Source organism: Zootoca vivipara, chromosome 6 (assembly GCF_965207765.1).
Source record: "Zootoca vivipara chromosome 6, rZooViv2.hap1.1, whole genome shotgun sequence".
Taxonomy (NCBI): domain Eukaryota; kingdom Metazoa; phylum Chordata; class Lepidosauria; order Squamata; family Lacertidae; genus Zootoca; species Zootoca vivipara.
Genome location: NC_142589.1, coordinates 46517941 through 46535530, shown reverse-complemented (window position 1 = coordinate 46535530; position 17590 = coordinate 46517941). Strand labels below are relative to the sequence as shown.

Below are 17590 nucleotides of genomic sequence, written 5' to 3'. Positions count from 1 at the left end.
TGATTACCCAGGATTTTGATGGTTGAAAGATAGTGGGTTGTCTCCAACTAAGTTTTACTCATAGCAAACCCATTGAAATTAATAGACCTAAATTAGTCATGGCCATTAATTACAATGGAACTACTCGGAGCAGGAGTAGTATTGGCTACAACTTACTGTTCTCACCAACCTTGAAATTATATGTGGCTATTTTAACATGTTTTAAGATATTCTTAATTGTATTTAATTGTTCACAACATGTTTTATCTTAATTGCATTGTTTTTACTATTTGACCAAACTGCGGGAGGCAGCGGAAGACAGGAGTGCCTGGCATGCTCTGGTCCATGGGGTCACGAAGAGTCGGACACGACTTAACGACTAAACAACAACAATTTGCCCATTGGGCTTCTTTGGGAGGAAGAAGAATGGGATAGTAAGAACCCTGCTGGACCAGAGCAAAAGTCTATCTAGTCCATAATCTAGTTTTTATTGTGATCAACCAGATGCTGGTTAGAAGCTCATAAGCTTTTTAGGGTGCTGTACACATGATGTCGCAGCAGTTTTTAGCCTTATGCTCCATGAATATTGCTAATTCCCTTTTAAAGTCATTAAGTTGGTAGCCATCACTACATCTTGTGGAAGCATAGTTTGTAATTTAACTATCCCTGCATGGTGAAAGTATTTCCCTTTGCCAGACCTGAATCTACCACCATTCAGCTTCTAGTATGATGGCAGGGGGAGCAAAATAGCTATCTGAGTGCTTCCACACAGCAGCTTATTGTGGATTCGGTGCTTCTCATGCATGAAAGTTTTACACAGCATTCACATGAAGTGATCCTCAGCAAAAATGCCATCCCATATGCTTTCCCCACTTAATCCAGATTTAACATAGACACATAAAATGCAGTAAGTCAAAACAAAACAAAACAAAACACATGGAACTGGTAAATCCAGAATGAATTGGGGAGGAAGGATGGGGTGGCGTTTTGAGAAAGACAATGTATTGTGGATACTGCAAAAAAGCTACCTGTGTGAGCAATGCAAACTCCACTATAAAATGCCCTGTGGAGGCATGCTCTATCCACTTCCTCCATAGTCCATGATGCTTAATTTATATACTTGTACAGTATTTCTATCATCATGACCCTTCATATTTGGCTTTCTTCCCATATGAATAGGAAGGCTACCCCCAAAACTATAACCTTCTTGATCTGCATGTTAACTCCTCTATTCCATCTATGGTCACATCCAAAACATTTAAAGCACATTCAACACACATTTACAGCACATGGGTTCCCTCAAAGAATGTTGGGAACTACTGTATATTGCGTTCAGGGCCGTCTTTAGCAGATGCGGCACTGGGGTGCAAATATCTGCTCAGCGCCCCCAAATTACCACGGATAGTGCGGGGGAAGCTGCACACTGCCAGCCATGGGGGGCGCAACTCCCCCCCATGCCACTGCGGGCCACTGACGGCCTCCCCTTTCCCTGCATGCCTGTCATATGGCTGGCGGGCATGCAGCTTCCCTCCCAAGCCTCCTTAGGAGGAGAGCAATCCCCGTGGAGGCTTGGGAGAGAAGCTGCATGCCCGCCAGTCATATGGCAGTCATGCAGGGAAATGGGAGGCCGTCAGCATAGCCATGCAGCTCCCCCACTCGCTGGGGCGCTCCTGAGAGGCCGGCACCCTGGCGCGATGCACCATTAAACCCTATGCGAAAGACGTCTCTGATTGTGTTAAGGGTGCTGGAAATCATAGCTTTGTGAGTTCCCCAGGGTTCTTTAAATGGATGGTGTGGCTGTGACCATAGACTGTTTTTGTTTTATTTTTTTAAATCGTGCTCAACAACATCTTTTCTCTCTCCAAACTTTCCTCCCTTCCAAATTTGTTTTGTCACTTAAGAAAACACAAAAGCTTGCATACTACTTCATGTCTCCCCCACCATTGGCCATCATAATGAAATTATGCTGCAGTATCGATATATACATTTTCACCAAATGAACTGACATAATTATCTTCATTTTTTTAAAAAAGTCTTACTCATTTTAGTCATACTCCACAAGGAATTGTAAATCTTGATAAGTTATTCTGAGAAAAAGAGACCCAAGTGAAACGAGCTCAAGCTATGATGCTACCACAAGCTTAACAATGGTTAAGGCTGAGCATTGAAACTGGGACTCTGCGAGTCGGGGGAACACTTGCACAGACCTTTACCTTTGTCACGTGAAATTCTAATTTTGTTAAAAAGCATTGAAGGATTGTGCAAACTGCCCTCAGTTGCTAACAGTCTAAAATAAACATATTGGTTTCTATTGAACATACCTGGGATTTTAGCTTCCCACCAGAAATTCCCTTGGTAAAAATACCATGCCCCCTGGAGTTAATCAGAACAAATGAAGCAAGAACTGCGTGATATTTAACTTAATTTCAATGGGTCTGACAGCTTACTGTGTTTATACACATTACGGTGATTTCCCAAATCATCTCTGGTCTGAAACATTCTTCAGCTCCAAAGACGTTTATCGAATTCTAGGGGGAGCCAAAGTGAAAATTAAGCTAGCATGAGACAGAATAATGCAATGGCACCTGGACTGTAATCTCCTTGCACCATGCCAAGTTCCTTGTTAAGACAGAATTACTGTACGTTTGATTTCTGTCCATGAATGGCCACCCAGTTAGAATATAGTATCCGAATCACCCTCCTTTCCAGATTGAGGATTCATTTGTTATGATACAGGCAATGTGCTTTTATTTAAAAAAATTGGCACGCTACTCTTATGGATTGGTTTAGGAGCCGTAGTCCAAAAACACCTGGTGAGTGCCATGTTGAGGAAACCTGGTTTAAATTCCAACTGTATGCATTTTTGTGTATGCAGCAGTACTGAGAGAATGAAGATTTAATAACAGCAGGAGGAACCTTATCTGCCTTCCAGAGGCTGTTTGGGAACATAAGAAACTGCCAGATACACTCAGTACTTTCTACACTGAGTAGCTGTGGCTCTCCAGGATTTCCTATGGGGGTCTCCTCTAACTCTTCCTGGAGATGCCAGGGTATTGAACCTGGAGGAAGGAGAGAGTCAAAATATAAGAATGGCAACGACCCTGCCACAAAATGGTGGCTTTCAAATGAGAACAGGAAGAAGTGAGAGCTATGTGTCCCTCTGCTGTTTTCCAAGCTTTATGGCTGTCACTTTTTTTGCTATAGAAAATGGGCAGTGAGTTATTGAATTAATGTCCATAATTTCAAAGGATCGCAGACAAATCAACTGCTATGGTGGCAGAATGCTATTCTAAATGGCTGGATCTTGTATAGTGCTTAAGACTGTATCCTTCTGAAGGATCAAGTACACTGATTACAGTGAAATTTACTTCCAAGTAAACATGCATTGGATTGAGCTCTAAGGAGGGCAGCGGGCTGGAAGAAAGAGGCAAAGGCTATTTCTCTACTGTTTCACCCACCTTGAAATTGGCTGTTTTGTTTTGGTTACATTTCAGGGGCATGAGGTGAAATTCTGGTTGAGGGGGTGGGTGGGAATCGGAGCAGTCCCTGTATTGCTTCCCATAGAAAACTATTCTGAGGTGCTTTCTGAATTTGGGGGGGATTCAAAATGGCTGCCACCTTTAAAAATGGCAGCCTTTTTGCCACTCATTTGGGGTCGCTCTTACAGTGGACAGCTGTTGAAAGCCTTGCCAACTGGCTGCTTCAAGACTGGATTACTGCAATGCGCTCTATGTGGGGCTTCCCTCCCACTTCTGCAGTTAGTGCAGAATGCTGACAGGTACGAGGCCGTGTCAGCCCATAACATTTGTGCTCAGAGATCTTCACTGGCTATTGATTTGCTACTATGCCAAGTTCCAGGAGCCACTATTAGCATATAAAGCCCGTAACAACTTGGGACCAGTTTACCGATGAGATTGCCTTATCCCACATGTGCCCACTTGACCACTTCAGTCGGTGAAATTGGCACTACTACAGATGCCACATAGCCTACCTATTCTGCCTTTGCAAGAACTTGATTGTTTAGCGTTCTCCCTGCCTATCAAGATCAAGTAGGCGTCTTCACTATACTCTTTTAAGAACCTGCTAAAACAAGCCTATCCAGATGCTTAGAAAGTCGAGGTAATTCTAATGTGCTTTAGTAATTTAACTTACACAAAAGTTAAATTACTAAAGTTTTGAAGTATGGTTGTGAATTTCTCTCTCTCTCTCTCTCTCTCTCTCTCTCTGTCTCTCTTTTTGTAAACCGCTTTGAGGTTTTTCAGAGTATATAAATTTCATGAAGTAAATAAATAAAGCCCACAGAACAACACACACCCTTTTACAGAATGGGTGAATAGTTTTCCCAGCAGCTCATTTTCTTTAAGAGGTGCAGAGTTAAATGCTCTTCGAAAGAAAAGGCAGTGGTTGAACTGTAGGCGGTTTGTTGCAGAACAACTAGAAAAATGCTATTTATGTTTGGCTACGTATTTGAAAATAATAACAAAAAGACGTGCCAGGGGTGGGGTGCAGTTGGGGGTGAAGGGGGATCTGGGATTAATAGTGCAATGCTCTTTATATGTATTCAGAAGAAAGACTTCTGCATGAGTATTTTACAGCTCACAAAATAACAGAAGATGGCGTTTGTTAAGCATTTGTGGCAATACTTGCCTATCAGGACCTTTACTTTTTAAAATCAGACATATTTAAAGTTGAAGTCAAATCATATTCTGGTTTCTTTTGCCCTTGGCTTCAGAACAGTGTGTTTAGCTAAGGTTATCTTTATTATATTACAATATTTTGCTGAATATACCTTAGGGAATACCATATGAGACAAGTATTTCTGTCTGCGCATGTAAAATTACTTTTGTCACTACTAATTGTTAGGTTCTTTGGACACAGTGCTTAGTCTTAGCTTGGTTATATTTCTCTTAAACAGACAAAAATATACGAACACAATCTCGCTTCTGCTGAAATAGCAAAGTATAATTCACTTATGAGACAGTAAGGACAGTAAGCCCACTGAACTTGTATTAGAAGTTCTTAAAGAAAAGATCTAAAAATAAGTACATCTGAAGGATTCAAAGGAAAAAGGCTTGCTTTAAATATAATTACAATATAATTAAAAATAATATAAAAGCACTCTGGATTTAAACATTTTTTTCCACACAGGAAGGAGGATGAGCCTTGCCTTCTTTTGAAATAATACAGAATGTCAGGTCAAGAAATCGTTTAGCACCTTAACTTGACATTTCACTTTGGTCGTTGGATTTAGCAAATGAAGCACCAAAGTAATCAGCTGACAATGAATCACAAATGAATTGCGATCAAACACCAGAATTTCTGACAAACTCAGATTATCGGGGTTTTCTTCTTCTAATTATGTGCTGAACACAATCCTGGAAGATTTCAAACTTTGGAAAGTGTGATTCATGTTGCACACACCACATTGTAAACACACTTTGTTCAAGCAACTAAGTCATATGTTCATTGCACAGATATCTTGCAAAGCTTGGCAAAAGCACCCAGGAAATACTGCAGACAGCTTGCACCATATGCCAAGAACCAGGCCATTAGTCCAGCATTGCAGGTAAATATAGAGGTGCATGTGCTGAGGACTGGAGTATCACAGCATTTTTTTCAGCAGTGTGCAGCAAGACTTAATGTTCGGATTATAACATGAAACAGTCTATTTTATTCGTGTTCGTTGTCCGAATCTGCCTCAGGCTCCATTTTCAAATCTTTCTCAGGTATGAAGAGGCCATGTAAGTCCAGGTGCAGATCTGTCTTGACCATGGCCCGAGCTATTTCCTTTAACGTTTTGGCATCCAGTATCAGCAGGAAAGGTAGCTTCTGGGGATCTGACGTTACGATGGATGACAAGATGATACCTAAAGTTGCAACAGAATATATGCTAAAACAGATTTTCCTGAAATAAGGCTTTTTTTGAGAAGATGGGGCAGTGGGGGCATGGAATGGATATAAATTTATGCTTAAATTTTGGAGCTTGCCCTAGCACAGTGAGTTAATATTTTCCCACTAAACTGCAATGAAAATGAAAGCACTGTTGCTGCATGGAAGAAATAGCCTGCTGGCCACTTAAAAAGCTAAAGAATTAACTGGAAACAAGCCAACTTTTATTATGTTATTATGTTGATAAAATACGAGAAAGCCAACTACATCACCCTGGGCTTCTTGAAAGATGTGCAGGGCACACATGATAAATAAATGCAATGGGGACAGTTGACAAAGGAAAGTGACATGTGTCAAAAGCCACAATGTGTGGATGTCAAGATTCCCAATTAAGTCAGCATTACCACGAGTATATAATGGTTCCATGCAGCTTCTTGGAATGGTTTCTCAACATGTGTGCAAATGCTGAAGCACTCACGTAAGCAGGAATGTAGCCCTGATTATAAAGACTTGTTTTCAGACTACATTAGCCAACATGCCATGGACTAAGTGAGTCATCAACAAGCCTGCAAAGTTTAAATCCAAAGAGTTGCAGCCTGGGACATTATGGTGAAGGGTAGGAAAGAAATTGAATTAATAATAACAACAATAATACTTTATAATATTACTTAGGAGATTTGAACCCATGCAAAGTTAATGGCACACATTATTATTATTGTTGTTGTTGTTGTTGTTACTGTAGTGGTTTTCAAACTCTCTAGCTTCAGGGGCACTTTGTCTGGCAAAGAACCCCTTGCACATTCCAGGGTTTGTTCACCCTGATAAGCTTCCAAGGACCACCTTCAGTATTTCGCTTGAAAACTGAAGTTACTGAAATAGGTAGAGAAACTATTAACTATGACTTTTCCTTATAATCTTGAGCAGGAACTTTTGTTTATTAAACTGGATGTTCTCACATCTCCATCAAAAAGCTCCTATGTTGAGGTTTTGTTGGTTTTCAAACATTTACATGTAATCGGTTAAATGAATATATAACTTAAAAGGCAGATATTGTCAATTAAAATATATTCAATTAGTTAACAGCCTTAGTTACTTATAGCATATATTTATGTCTTGCTCCTATCGGCAGTTCTTCCAAAACAGAACTGGCGGAGTGTGATGAAACAACTGCTGTTGTGCTTGCTGACTCTGCTGTTTAGCTTAGACAAAACAGCCTTAATCTCCAGGACTCTATTACACAGTTTAAGACGGGGCCCTTTGATGATAAGCCATTCCAATAGGCTGCTTGAAAGATCCATTGTACACGCCTCTGTGCCTGTCAAGGCGAAAAGTAGCTTTGCTTTGTTCTGAGTTGTGCAATGTCAGTGGATAAGTGGGTTGCATTGTCGAGAAATTTCTATTGGTGATACAAACAAGGTTTAGGGGCTGTTATGGAAGGATGACATGTGCCAATCTAGTCATTAAAAATCAAATTCTCCATTTGGAGTAGGTACCTTAGTACAGTACAAGCTTTGGGGAACTGCTCATAAATTCAACACTTCCTATTTGAAAGAATATCAGCTAAATCCCTCTGCCTGAGTTTCCGGACACTCATTGACTTGCAAGACCGGAAGATAGATTCCCTCTCCTGCACCTAAGAGTTGGTGGCTACTCATCATGCTGGTCGTATGCTGCATCCAGGATCAGAGGCAACATGTCTCTGAGTACCAGGTCCTATCTGCACTATACCTTAATACAGTTTGTACTTTTGCCATGATGACCAACATATTTTAACAAATAAATCTGGCTCTTGAGTTGGGGTTTTGTTTAGGGTTTTCTTTTTTGGCAGGAGGTTGTTGCTGTTATTGATATTTAATTTTTTTGGTATCTTTATTTTTAGATCTTAGGATTTATGTGGAAATTATTTCAATTTGGTTTTGTACTTTTCGATGTGTTTTATTTATTGTTTATGACTATGTTTGTTAGATTTGTAATTTTTTCCCCCCATGTTGTAAGCCGCCTTGAGCATGGTCTTCAACTATAAAAAGGCAGCATACCGATAAAATGGTGTATGTATGCATTTGAGATTCCAGCAGAATTTGAGCAGTTTCTTCTCCCCCAACAAAACCAGAGAGATAGAAAGGGAGAGAGAAAGCTGGCTGTCTAGTCACTGGTTTTGCAGGTTTCCGTAATGCTTCCAAAGCCTCCCAAACTTGTTTGACCAGAGACAGCAGCAGGATAATAAATGAGCATCTACATCACAATAAGGTAAACAAGGCCTGTATTATACTGCCTTCAAATCCCTTTTTAAAAAAACTGTTTGCCTCCATTCTTGGGAAAGCAGCTTCTTAAAGCCTGTTCTCTTTGTGAAAGAGAAAGACTTTAAATAAAAACATTGGTTTTTTGCAACTAATGAAATCCCATTCCCTTTAAAATGTGTCTTAACTTTCGCAGCTCCTGCCGACCTAGCAGTTTGAAAGCATGTCAAAGTGCAAGTAGTTAAATAGGTACCGCTACAGCGGGAAGGTAAACAGCGTTTCCGTGCGCTGCTCTGGTTCGCCAGAAGCGGCTTTGTCATGCTGGCCACATGACCTGGAAGCTGTACGCCGGGTCCCTTGGCCAATAACGCAAGATGAGCGCTGTAGCGGTCCCTTTACTTTTACCTAACTTTCGCAAATCTTCACACTTTCCCTCATTAGAACCATTATGTCATTTACCATCATCTTCCTCTTTGGCATTAGGACTAGGAACGAAGATTGGTTCAGCTGGCCAGCAATGTTCTTCCTCCCAATGAAGTGCCGTCTTCGTCAGAGTGTCAACTTTAACTACCTAAGTGAACAAAGAAGAGGGGAAATGCATTCTTATGACAGAATTCTTCAAATGTTTTCCTGATTTTGATTTGCATGCCTCCTCAAAATAAAATTAATCCCCACTCCAACTGCCTGACTCAGAGGGAGAGATGCTACAGCAAATCCCCACCCCCTTCAGCGTGTCTGGGGACAACTGAGGGAGATGCGAGACAGCAATGACTTCTCAGTTGACCTGGCTGGAACCTACAGTTACTACCATTTTGTTCCTCCCCTTCCCAGATCAAGTATTTTTCTTTTTCTTTTTCCCATTTTTATTTTATATTGCGTCTATTAGATTATAAGTCATGATTTTAAACTGTGATCCACCCTGAGCAGAAATGGGGCATATACAAGTAGTAAATAAAAATATATAGTTTCTTTAAATATACTGTATTTATTATTGTTCTAATATTTCATTGTGAGTCACCTTGGAAAGATTTATATCCTGAAAGGTGAGATTAAAATTACGATTGTAAGAAATAATCAAACAACATAAACATTTAACTTTTCTGTCCAACATCCCCATTATTATTTTTTTATGTGTAGAAATATTGAGATTGATTCAGATTCACATTCAAAAGTGAACCTACCTAATTTGCACTTCCTGAAGCAATGCACAAACTGAAACATAAGCATCCTTCAAAGTTTGCACTTTTCTGAATTTTGCAGTGCAGTTCTCAAGCCAAGTAATGTGTAGAAAATACACATATTGGGGTAAAGTGTGCATGAAATTGCATATTTTACATACAAAATGCATTATATTTGGAAAAACCGCTTCCCAAAAATGTGTGTATTATTTTTATTAAGGCAAAATTGCATATAACGTGTCAATTCGATGAAATTTGAACTAAAATGCTGGTGAATTTTCATGAGGACTTTAAAAATACACACACTCACAATTGAAAATTGAGTTGGAAATGTGGGGAACTGAACTTAAGATTGGAAAAATGGGAAACTGAGAGAAATTGAAATTGACAGATTTGCCCATCCCTAGATATTATATCTGCCATATATCTGGATTTTCCCAGACATTACCAGGATTTCAAAGGCAGAATTGATGTTTGGGAGGAATTTCCGAAAGGCAGCGCTTTGTCCTGGATCTTAGGCAAGTCAATTGAAAAATGCTCAACAACTTTGGGGGTTGTCTTAAAAAGCTCAAAAATTTTGGGGGGTGTCCTGGTTCATACTTTTGGAAATATGGGAACCCTAAAATGGAGTCTAGAATACAGGATATGGTCCTGACATAAGGATATTACTTCATGGTCCCACTTCCGTATCTCTGACTTGATAAATAAATATAGAATGAAAGTCACATTTCATGTAACTTTCCAAAGTTGCCAAAATAACTTGGAAAACTTTTGAACTCTGGGTCAGATTTGCTGCTGAAAAAGGAAGTCTCTTCTCAGCTCTATTTTCACCCTATTGTCCTCCTACCTTGACCTTAACTCAGGAAGAAGCAACAACCTTAATTAAGGGTTAACAAAACATGCATGTCAAGCAAATTTAACTCAGGCCTCTTTGGTTGTTGCTAAAGCTGTGATCTATGCATATAATTGTGTTGGGTGGCATCATCCATTATAAGAGAAATAAAATAGGCCACGGACAATAGAAACGGACGTGATTCAGTAAAGCATCTAAAGCAAGGGTGGGGGACCTGTGGCCTTCCAGATGTTGTTGGACTACAGCTCTCATCATCCCTGACCAATAGCCATGCTTTCTGGGGCTGATGGGAGCTGGACTCCAAAATCTGAAGGGCCACAGGTTCCCAACCTTGAATCTAAAGCACTTCTGTGGAGAACCTGAAAGGAAGGAGGTGCCACCTCCTCTTTAGGCAGCTCATTTCAAACTCTGCTCTGCTTGTACTTAGCTCCCTGGCCTGCAAATGGCAATCGGAGTCTCTTGCGAAGTTGGAGGTCAGAGGAAAGGTAGCCTTGGCTTTAAACAGATTTTGTGTAATAAAGGTCAGTATAATGTTTATTGGCATTGCACAATGACATGTTATAAGAGGAAGTGTGCTTTTAGACAGCATACCTGTGTGGGAACTGGACTCCATTTAACTTGAGTGGCATAGATATATCTGTACTTTTTGCCATTGTAGTCATAATTGATGCGAGGCAGCTCTATTCCTGCAAGGGAAGTAGAACAATTTGTACTCATAAACAAACAAAAAAGAGGAAAACGGAATCACTGCTGATATAGGGGTAAATATATTTAAAGAGACTATAGTACTAAATACAGTAAGACTGACTTCCTGTGTAATCCCTCTGCAACTGTGATCATATATGGAGTCAAGTTCCTAGAGCAGGGGTATCAACATGGCACCCTCAAAATGTTGTTGGACTCCAACAGCCATTTCCCATGGCAACTGGCCACGCTGGCTGGAACTAATGGAAGGGCACTGTCAGGAGCCAGGCCCCGTGACTGGTAGGGCCTTGCAGGACTGGGGCCTTCCTGAGTTTGGCCTGGAAGGGCAATGCTTGACAGAAGACTCGTAGCTCCTGGTGGCAAGGGCCGGGAGGGGTATATAAGACCAGTAATTCTCTCTGGCTTTTTGCCACAGCAACACACTACCCACCTAGCCTTGCTTTGGCTTCCTAACCCCTGGTATCCTGACTTTGGACCCTTGGCTTCCCGACTCCTTGTTTCCTGACCCTCGGCTTCCTGACCCCTGGACTGCTGACCCTGGACTGCTGGTTCCTGCTTCCCAACCTCTACCCTGGTCCCAACGTACCAAGCCGGGACTCTGACTGCTTGTAACCCAGACCATGACAGGCACCATGTTAGCTACCCCTGTCCTATAAGGTCGCCAATCATTTCAATGGGCATTCCACAAGGTAGCTGGTGGGATATTTTCAAGCACAGTCATATTTTATAGATCCCTGAATAGAAGTTATGAGACTTAGAAGATGCAATGTGGCTCCCTCCCCACTGCCTAAACAATGTCCTCTCACCTTCATATATTAATTCAGGCTGACAGTAGATACTTCCATCTTTTTCCTTCACTGCAGTTGCAGTGGTGGATGGGAGCTGGACCAAATTCGAGCCTACTTCTGCCTCCTGAAAGACATAGTGCAAAGGGTGCATTTCCAGTGCCAAATGAATACATAGGAACCAAGGAAGCTGCCTTCTGCAGAGTCAGACCATTGGTCCATCTAGCTCACACTGACTGGCAGCATCTCTCCAGGATTTCAGACCAGAGTTTCTTTCAGCTTTACCTGGAGATGCTGAGGATAAAATTCGGGACCTCCTGCATGCAAAGCAGCTGTTCTACCATTAAACTAAATGTAAAATTTGCACTAGGGTGTATTTCATAATAGAAAACAGCTCACAAAATTATGAATCAATGGATGGGAAGCAACTTGGCTGCAACAATGCCAATTTCAAACACAGAGATGGGTTATTTTTAGTAAACCCAATGAGGACTGAGCATGCACAGTAACCCTGGAATGCTGAGTGTCACCTTAAAAAGAGAATATAAACTGACCTGAATCCTGTACACATAATCTGAAGCCATTATTCGTGTGCCCCCTCCACAAGAGGTCCTGAGAGTAGCAACATGAGAAAGGGCCTTTTCTGCAGTGGCTCCCCATTTGTGGAATGCTCTCTCCAGGGATGCTTGCCTGACACCATTATTACATATATTTACGTGCCAGACAAAACCCTTCCTCTATAACCAGACACCTGGCTTTAACTATTTAAGTGGGTGGGATGTTTTTAATGTATTTCTCTTTCCTTTTTGGTTTTAATGTACCTATGTAGGGTGTATTGTCTAGTTGGTTGGTTAGTTTTAAGTTGCTTTAGGACCTGGTTGTCCTAGGCAAGGTAAGTGACATAATAAATAATAATAATAGTGATGATGATGAAACTGGGTCAGGGATGGGGATGGAATGGCTTGCAGGAGGGAGGGGCCTGGCTGGCTAGCCAGCACCCTAAACAGGATTTTTATTGAGAGATGATAATACATTAAGACAATGTGCTGTAGGATCCACTTGCCATAGTATAAAAGATTTGAAGGCATTGAGATTTGCTATGCAGATTTTTAAAGGGAAAATACTAAAAACAGTTCACTTTTGCCAACCCCAACCCCCGCCCCCATGCCTTTCATTCTTTACAGTTCAGGAAGGAAGAAAATATTGAGGGAAACAACTGATGCAATCTCAGTTATTAGTACAGAGCTGTGTTTTCATAGCATTAGTATAACCCTGTTTCAAAGGCGTAGCAAGGAACACTTTCTCAGCCATTCCACAGTGTGGCAGGCCAAAACTTGCCAGACAGGTTGATGGGCAGAATGAGTTACCCCTACAAAAGTAAAGTGTAAAGACAAGACAGTTTCAGGGCTGCTTCAAATGTGGTGGGATTCTTGACAAAGGTAGCACTTCCCTGTTGGAAATCATGTGTATGTCACATGAGATCTGCCAGTTAAGACTGTGAACTGGGAAATGCCCAGGGCAAACCTCACTGCAGCTGTGAACTCAGTCGGTGACCTCAGTGGTGCCATTGGGGGTGGGGGTAGAAATCCAGGGCTCCACTCAGCAGAAAGAGCACGAGGGTCCCAAAACCCAGCTTGGGTGGCTTAGTAAATTTTAAAGAAAGAGAATAGAAACATAGAAAGCTGTCTTATATGATGTCAGGCCCATCTAGACTGGCAGTGCCTCACTAGGGTTTCAGACAGGGGACATTCCCAACACTGCCTGAAGAGTCTTTGGATTGATCCTGGATCTTTGTGTGCAAGGCAGATGTTGTATCAACATCTAAAGTGGGGTGGCAATAAGGCCATTAAGCCCTGAGTCTAAAATTTCCAAAATGCACCATCATTGTATATCCCTTGATAACAATGCTGGTTGACCTTACAGGGGTGTTTTGAAAGCTACATTAGATAGTGTTTCAGCGCTCTGCAATGTCCTCCCACTTTCAGCCCTAACCTAACTCCTCCTCTTGCTTGAAAGAGGAAGTGCTGCAACTCAGGAATAAGGCATCAGCTTTGTATGCAGAAGGTCCCAGCTTCAATCCTCATCTCCTGGTAGGCTGGGAATGCCCCCCATCTGTAATCCTGGAGAGATACTGTCAGCCAGTGTAGACAGAACTGAGCCAGATGGTTCAATGGTCTGATTTATACTGAATAGGACAGCTTCCTATGTTCTGATGAAATTGGTACTAGATGCATAGAGGAAAATGTACACTTCAGTGGGAGGGGATTTAATACGGGAAACCAGCTCAGAGGCAAAGGGTTAGACTTCTCTACTCCCACCTCAATCCATCAACCCCTGCCTGCAGATACTTTTTAAGAAACAAAGAAACACAAAATTGCAGGGCATTCCGGTCTTGCAACCACCACGCAACATGCAGTTTGATTCTGGCGATAATAAATGCTGATAAATTTTGGTGAAGTGTTTTGCACTCCCTCAAGTACTATAATAAATGCTACGTAGTATTACATCATCGGTATTTACTTTGCTTTTCAGCTGCACAGGCACATGTAATAGATGTTGCAGCCGCCCTTGTTTGCCACAGCCCACTGAGGTTCCCCAGCGCATATACATGCAGCTAAACAGGCACATGTGCATTTGTTATGTATGACACACAAGCCACTCCCATGCCAGTGCTCCACCCCCCATTCTTCAGAGACATGAAGAAATACATTTCAAGTTACCTTAGAATTAACCAAAATGTGATCTTATTCCCCCTCCTCATTCCCATACAAATGGAATCTGATTCTTAATAAACAATTTAGAAATAATGAGCAGTTTTTTTCATGAACATACCTCACATTGCATTCACTTAAACTCATGTTTTTAAAAATAAATCTGTTTTCTGGTGTTGCAGTGTGCAATGCAGCCGAGTTACCTCTCAGAAAATGTAATTCTCAAGCAAAGTAGAGAAAGGTCACATCCATATTATAAGACTGAAAGCACATGGCTTCCCCCAAAGAAACCTGGGAACTGTAGTCTACCACTCATGCAGCTATAATTTCCAGCATTTTTAACAAACTACAGTTGTCAGGAATGAGGGGAGGAATAATCTGCTTTGAATGTATGGCATGGATGTGACCTTGAAATAAAACATGGCACAATGGACCAGCCCTGTTAAACAGGGCAAGGCGGCTGCCTCGGGTGGTGGATGCTGAGTGGTGGAGGAAAGTGGCAACAGACTCCATCTATCCTTCCAGAGGCCCCTTCTTCCAGCCATCTGCCTCCATTGGGAGATGGAGCTATGTGGGTCACATTTTGCACCTTCTTAACTAGACTGCTGCCCTTAAGCACTGTGGTGGACATTGTCCCATTGCTAATGTTAGAGTAAGGTTCAACTACAAATCTGGTCAGCTTCTGAACATGCAGTGAAGTGCAGTGATGTCTGTGGCCCATTGGGACTGGTAGATCAACAGGCAAGGAAGCCAGCAGTAGGTGGAGCCAGAGCCACTGAAAGGCGGAGCCAACTATTTCTAGTTCTGTCCCCATCCTCCTCTCTGCTGAATTCTACAAGGGGCACCTTTGAGAGTAAGCTGCTAGGAAGTGCGGCCCACTGGACTGTGCACAAGTAAGAAGGCAGGCATATAGGGGTTGGCTGAGGGTAGTCTGAAATTAGGAGGTCAATGTCCCATTAACCCCAGTGGATCCGGCTCCAGTGATGGTGAGGCACTCTCTTCCCTTCTTGATCCACCCCTCCCTGCACCTGCAATTCACTTTTAAAAAACGGTTCACGCAGTTATGAATGTCATGGATCGTATGTTCCTTTGGTGCTTATGGTGTTGAGACCTGGGAAGTGGGACCTGGGACCTGGGGCAGGAGGGAGTGGGAAAGAGTGGAGCTAGGATTTTGTGGGAGAGAAAGCCAGGCAACAGAGACTGCATGGGGAAAGGATATTCTCCCAAGTTGGGCTGATGGGTATAGGTGTGATTTCCACGTAGATCAGCCAAAACATTGGCTGCCAGAGTTATACAAACACGTTGCGCAGTATAAGTAAATAATGCAATGAATTAATTTCATTATTTGGCTTACCTGGGTTGTGCCCAGGTCATTCAGAAGGCAATGTGCTTCTGACTGTTTTCTTTTGGCTGACCCAGAAAACAAGCCAGGTCAGCTGGAGATTGTGGAAAGAAATGCATACCGTTTCAGTGATTCACCCACAGAGCCCAGGTCTCAAAGCCAGCCCAATACATTTTGTTGCCTGAGGCAAAGGACAATATGGTTCACACATGCACCCATTCTACATATAGCAGCAAATCCTATTTCAGGACTAGCAACCGGGCACTGCTCTACCCTGGAGGGAGATTAAGCGGGGTGGAGGGCAAGCTTTGTGACACACAGCTCTCTTCTCCATCAGAAGGGTATGATCAGTGAGCTCAGGAGGAATAACTTGAGGGCCACCAACTGCCTCCCAGCATACTCACCTCACTCTGACTAATCATTGACCTGGCCCTGCCAGGTCTTAACTACCAATGATTTGGGGAAGAAGTGTAATGTAAGCATTATCAACTATGGTATATCAGGCATGCTGCCCCTTTAAGAGAAATAGCTATGGCCCAGAGTCCAGCTCCCAGAGAGCTGATTCAGAGGTGTGGCCTGGCTGGAGAAATTTGTCACTACTCTCTGCAGTGCCCCAGGCCTCATCAGATTTTTTTTTTTTGGTGCTACTATTAATTCAGCTAATAGCGAGTTTCCATGTAAGCAGCAGAAGACATTGCAGGGAGCACCAGAAAGTTCTATATAAGACTGTTCCTGGGGAAACATGACATTCTAGAAGAGTACTGTTATCTAAGGTTGCATCCAGATAACCTGTTTATTGAGCATTCATCCTGATTTCTTTGCAGAGAGGTTAGATGACGTGTCAAGCAAAGATGCATTTTCCCATCACTTTGCTTATAAAATATGAATTTGTTGTGCAAGGACTCCAAAACAACTTTGATTTTGCAACCTGATTTTTACTGTATGCGATTGAATCCCATCCCAAAATAGCAATAGTCTGGAAATGTCCCTACTCAAACTATCCAACATTTAAGTTTTGCATTGCCTTGACAAAACTTGCACTCTCTGTTCTTATGCTTGTAGATGCTGTGTTCACCATTCACTATGTGAATCAGAACCAAAAGATAGTTTAGATTTACCTTGTCATACTGCAGAGGAATCACAAATCGCTTGCAGGCTGGTATAGAATTGAGTTTGGTGCTGTTTTCAAAGTTACCGCCCAGGTTTTTTAAATAAAACATCTGGTACAAGCTATTGTCTTTATAGGAGATGATGTCGAAAACCACATGGTCCTCCTCCTCGTAAGCATTCACGTGGTGAAAGAGGACCATGGCATCTGTGCAAAACTTGGCAGACACCGGTTTCTTGGTCCTTTTGTCAATAAGGTGGATCCAGGTCTACAAAATGGCAACACAACTTCTGGTTAAGAATGTTGCTGTCATAAAAAAATTGGAAATTACATTACTCAATCAGACTGAAAAATTCTGTATACAGTCATACCTCGGGTTACAGATGCTTCAGGTTGCGTCCTGCGCCAAACCTGGAAGTTCCCGAACGGGTTACTTCCGGGCTTCGGAGCTCGCACATGCACAGAAGCGCTAAATCGCTCTTTGCGCATCTGCAGAAGCGCTGAATTGCGACCTGCGCATGTGCAGACCTGGCGCTGCGGGTTGTGAACACTGCGGGTTGCGAACGTGCCTCCCGCACGGATCATGTTCGCAACCCGAGGGTCCACTGTATTCATTTTAGATATTTTGTTTTAAAAACTGTATATGGATTATATTATATTTTATGTTGTCTGCTGTTCTAACCCAACCTGGGACTGCTGTTTGAAAGGCAGCATATAAATCTCAATAGTTTTTATTTATTTATTACATTTATATCCCATCATTCCTCCAAGAAGCTGAAGATGTGTATATTGTTCTCCCCTCC

The 17590-nt window shown here is 42.0% G+C and overlaps 1 protein-coding gene across 2 annotated transcripts in view; it reads right to left on the bottom strand.

Annotated features, from left to right (window-relative positions):
* Window positions 1-4720: 4720 nt before the first annotated feature.
* BCO1 (beta-carotene oxygenase 1) overlaps window positions 4721-17590 on the bottom strand; it is a 28748-nt gene continuing 15878 nt past the window's right edge. For both annotated transcript variants that reach the window (XM_035119380.3, XM_088672022.1), the window contains 5 exons: window positions 16798-17055; window positions 11648-11753; window positions 10728-10822; window positions 8565-8676; window positions 4721-5846 (listed from right to left, as the gene is read on the bottom strand). In XM_035119380.3, coding sequence (XP_034975271.1) covers window positions 5650-5846; window positions 8565-8676; window positions 10728-10822; window positions 11648-11753; window positions 16798-17055 — 768 coding nt within the window. In that variant the 3' untranslated portion in view covers window positions 4721-5649. The remainder of the gene's footprint in view (window positions 5847-8564; window positions 8677-10727; window positions 10823-11647; window positions 11754-16797; window positions 17056-17590) is intronic.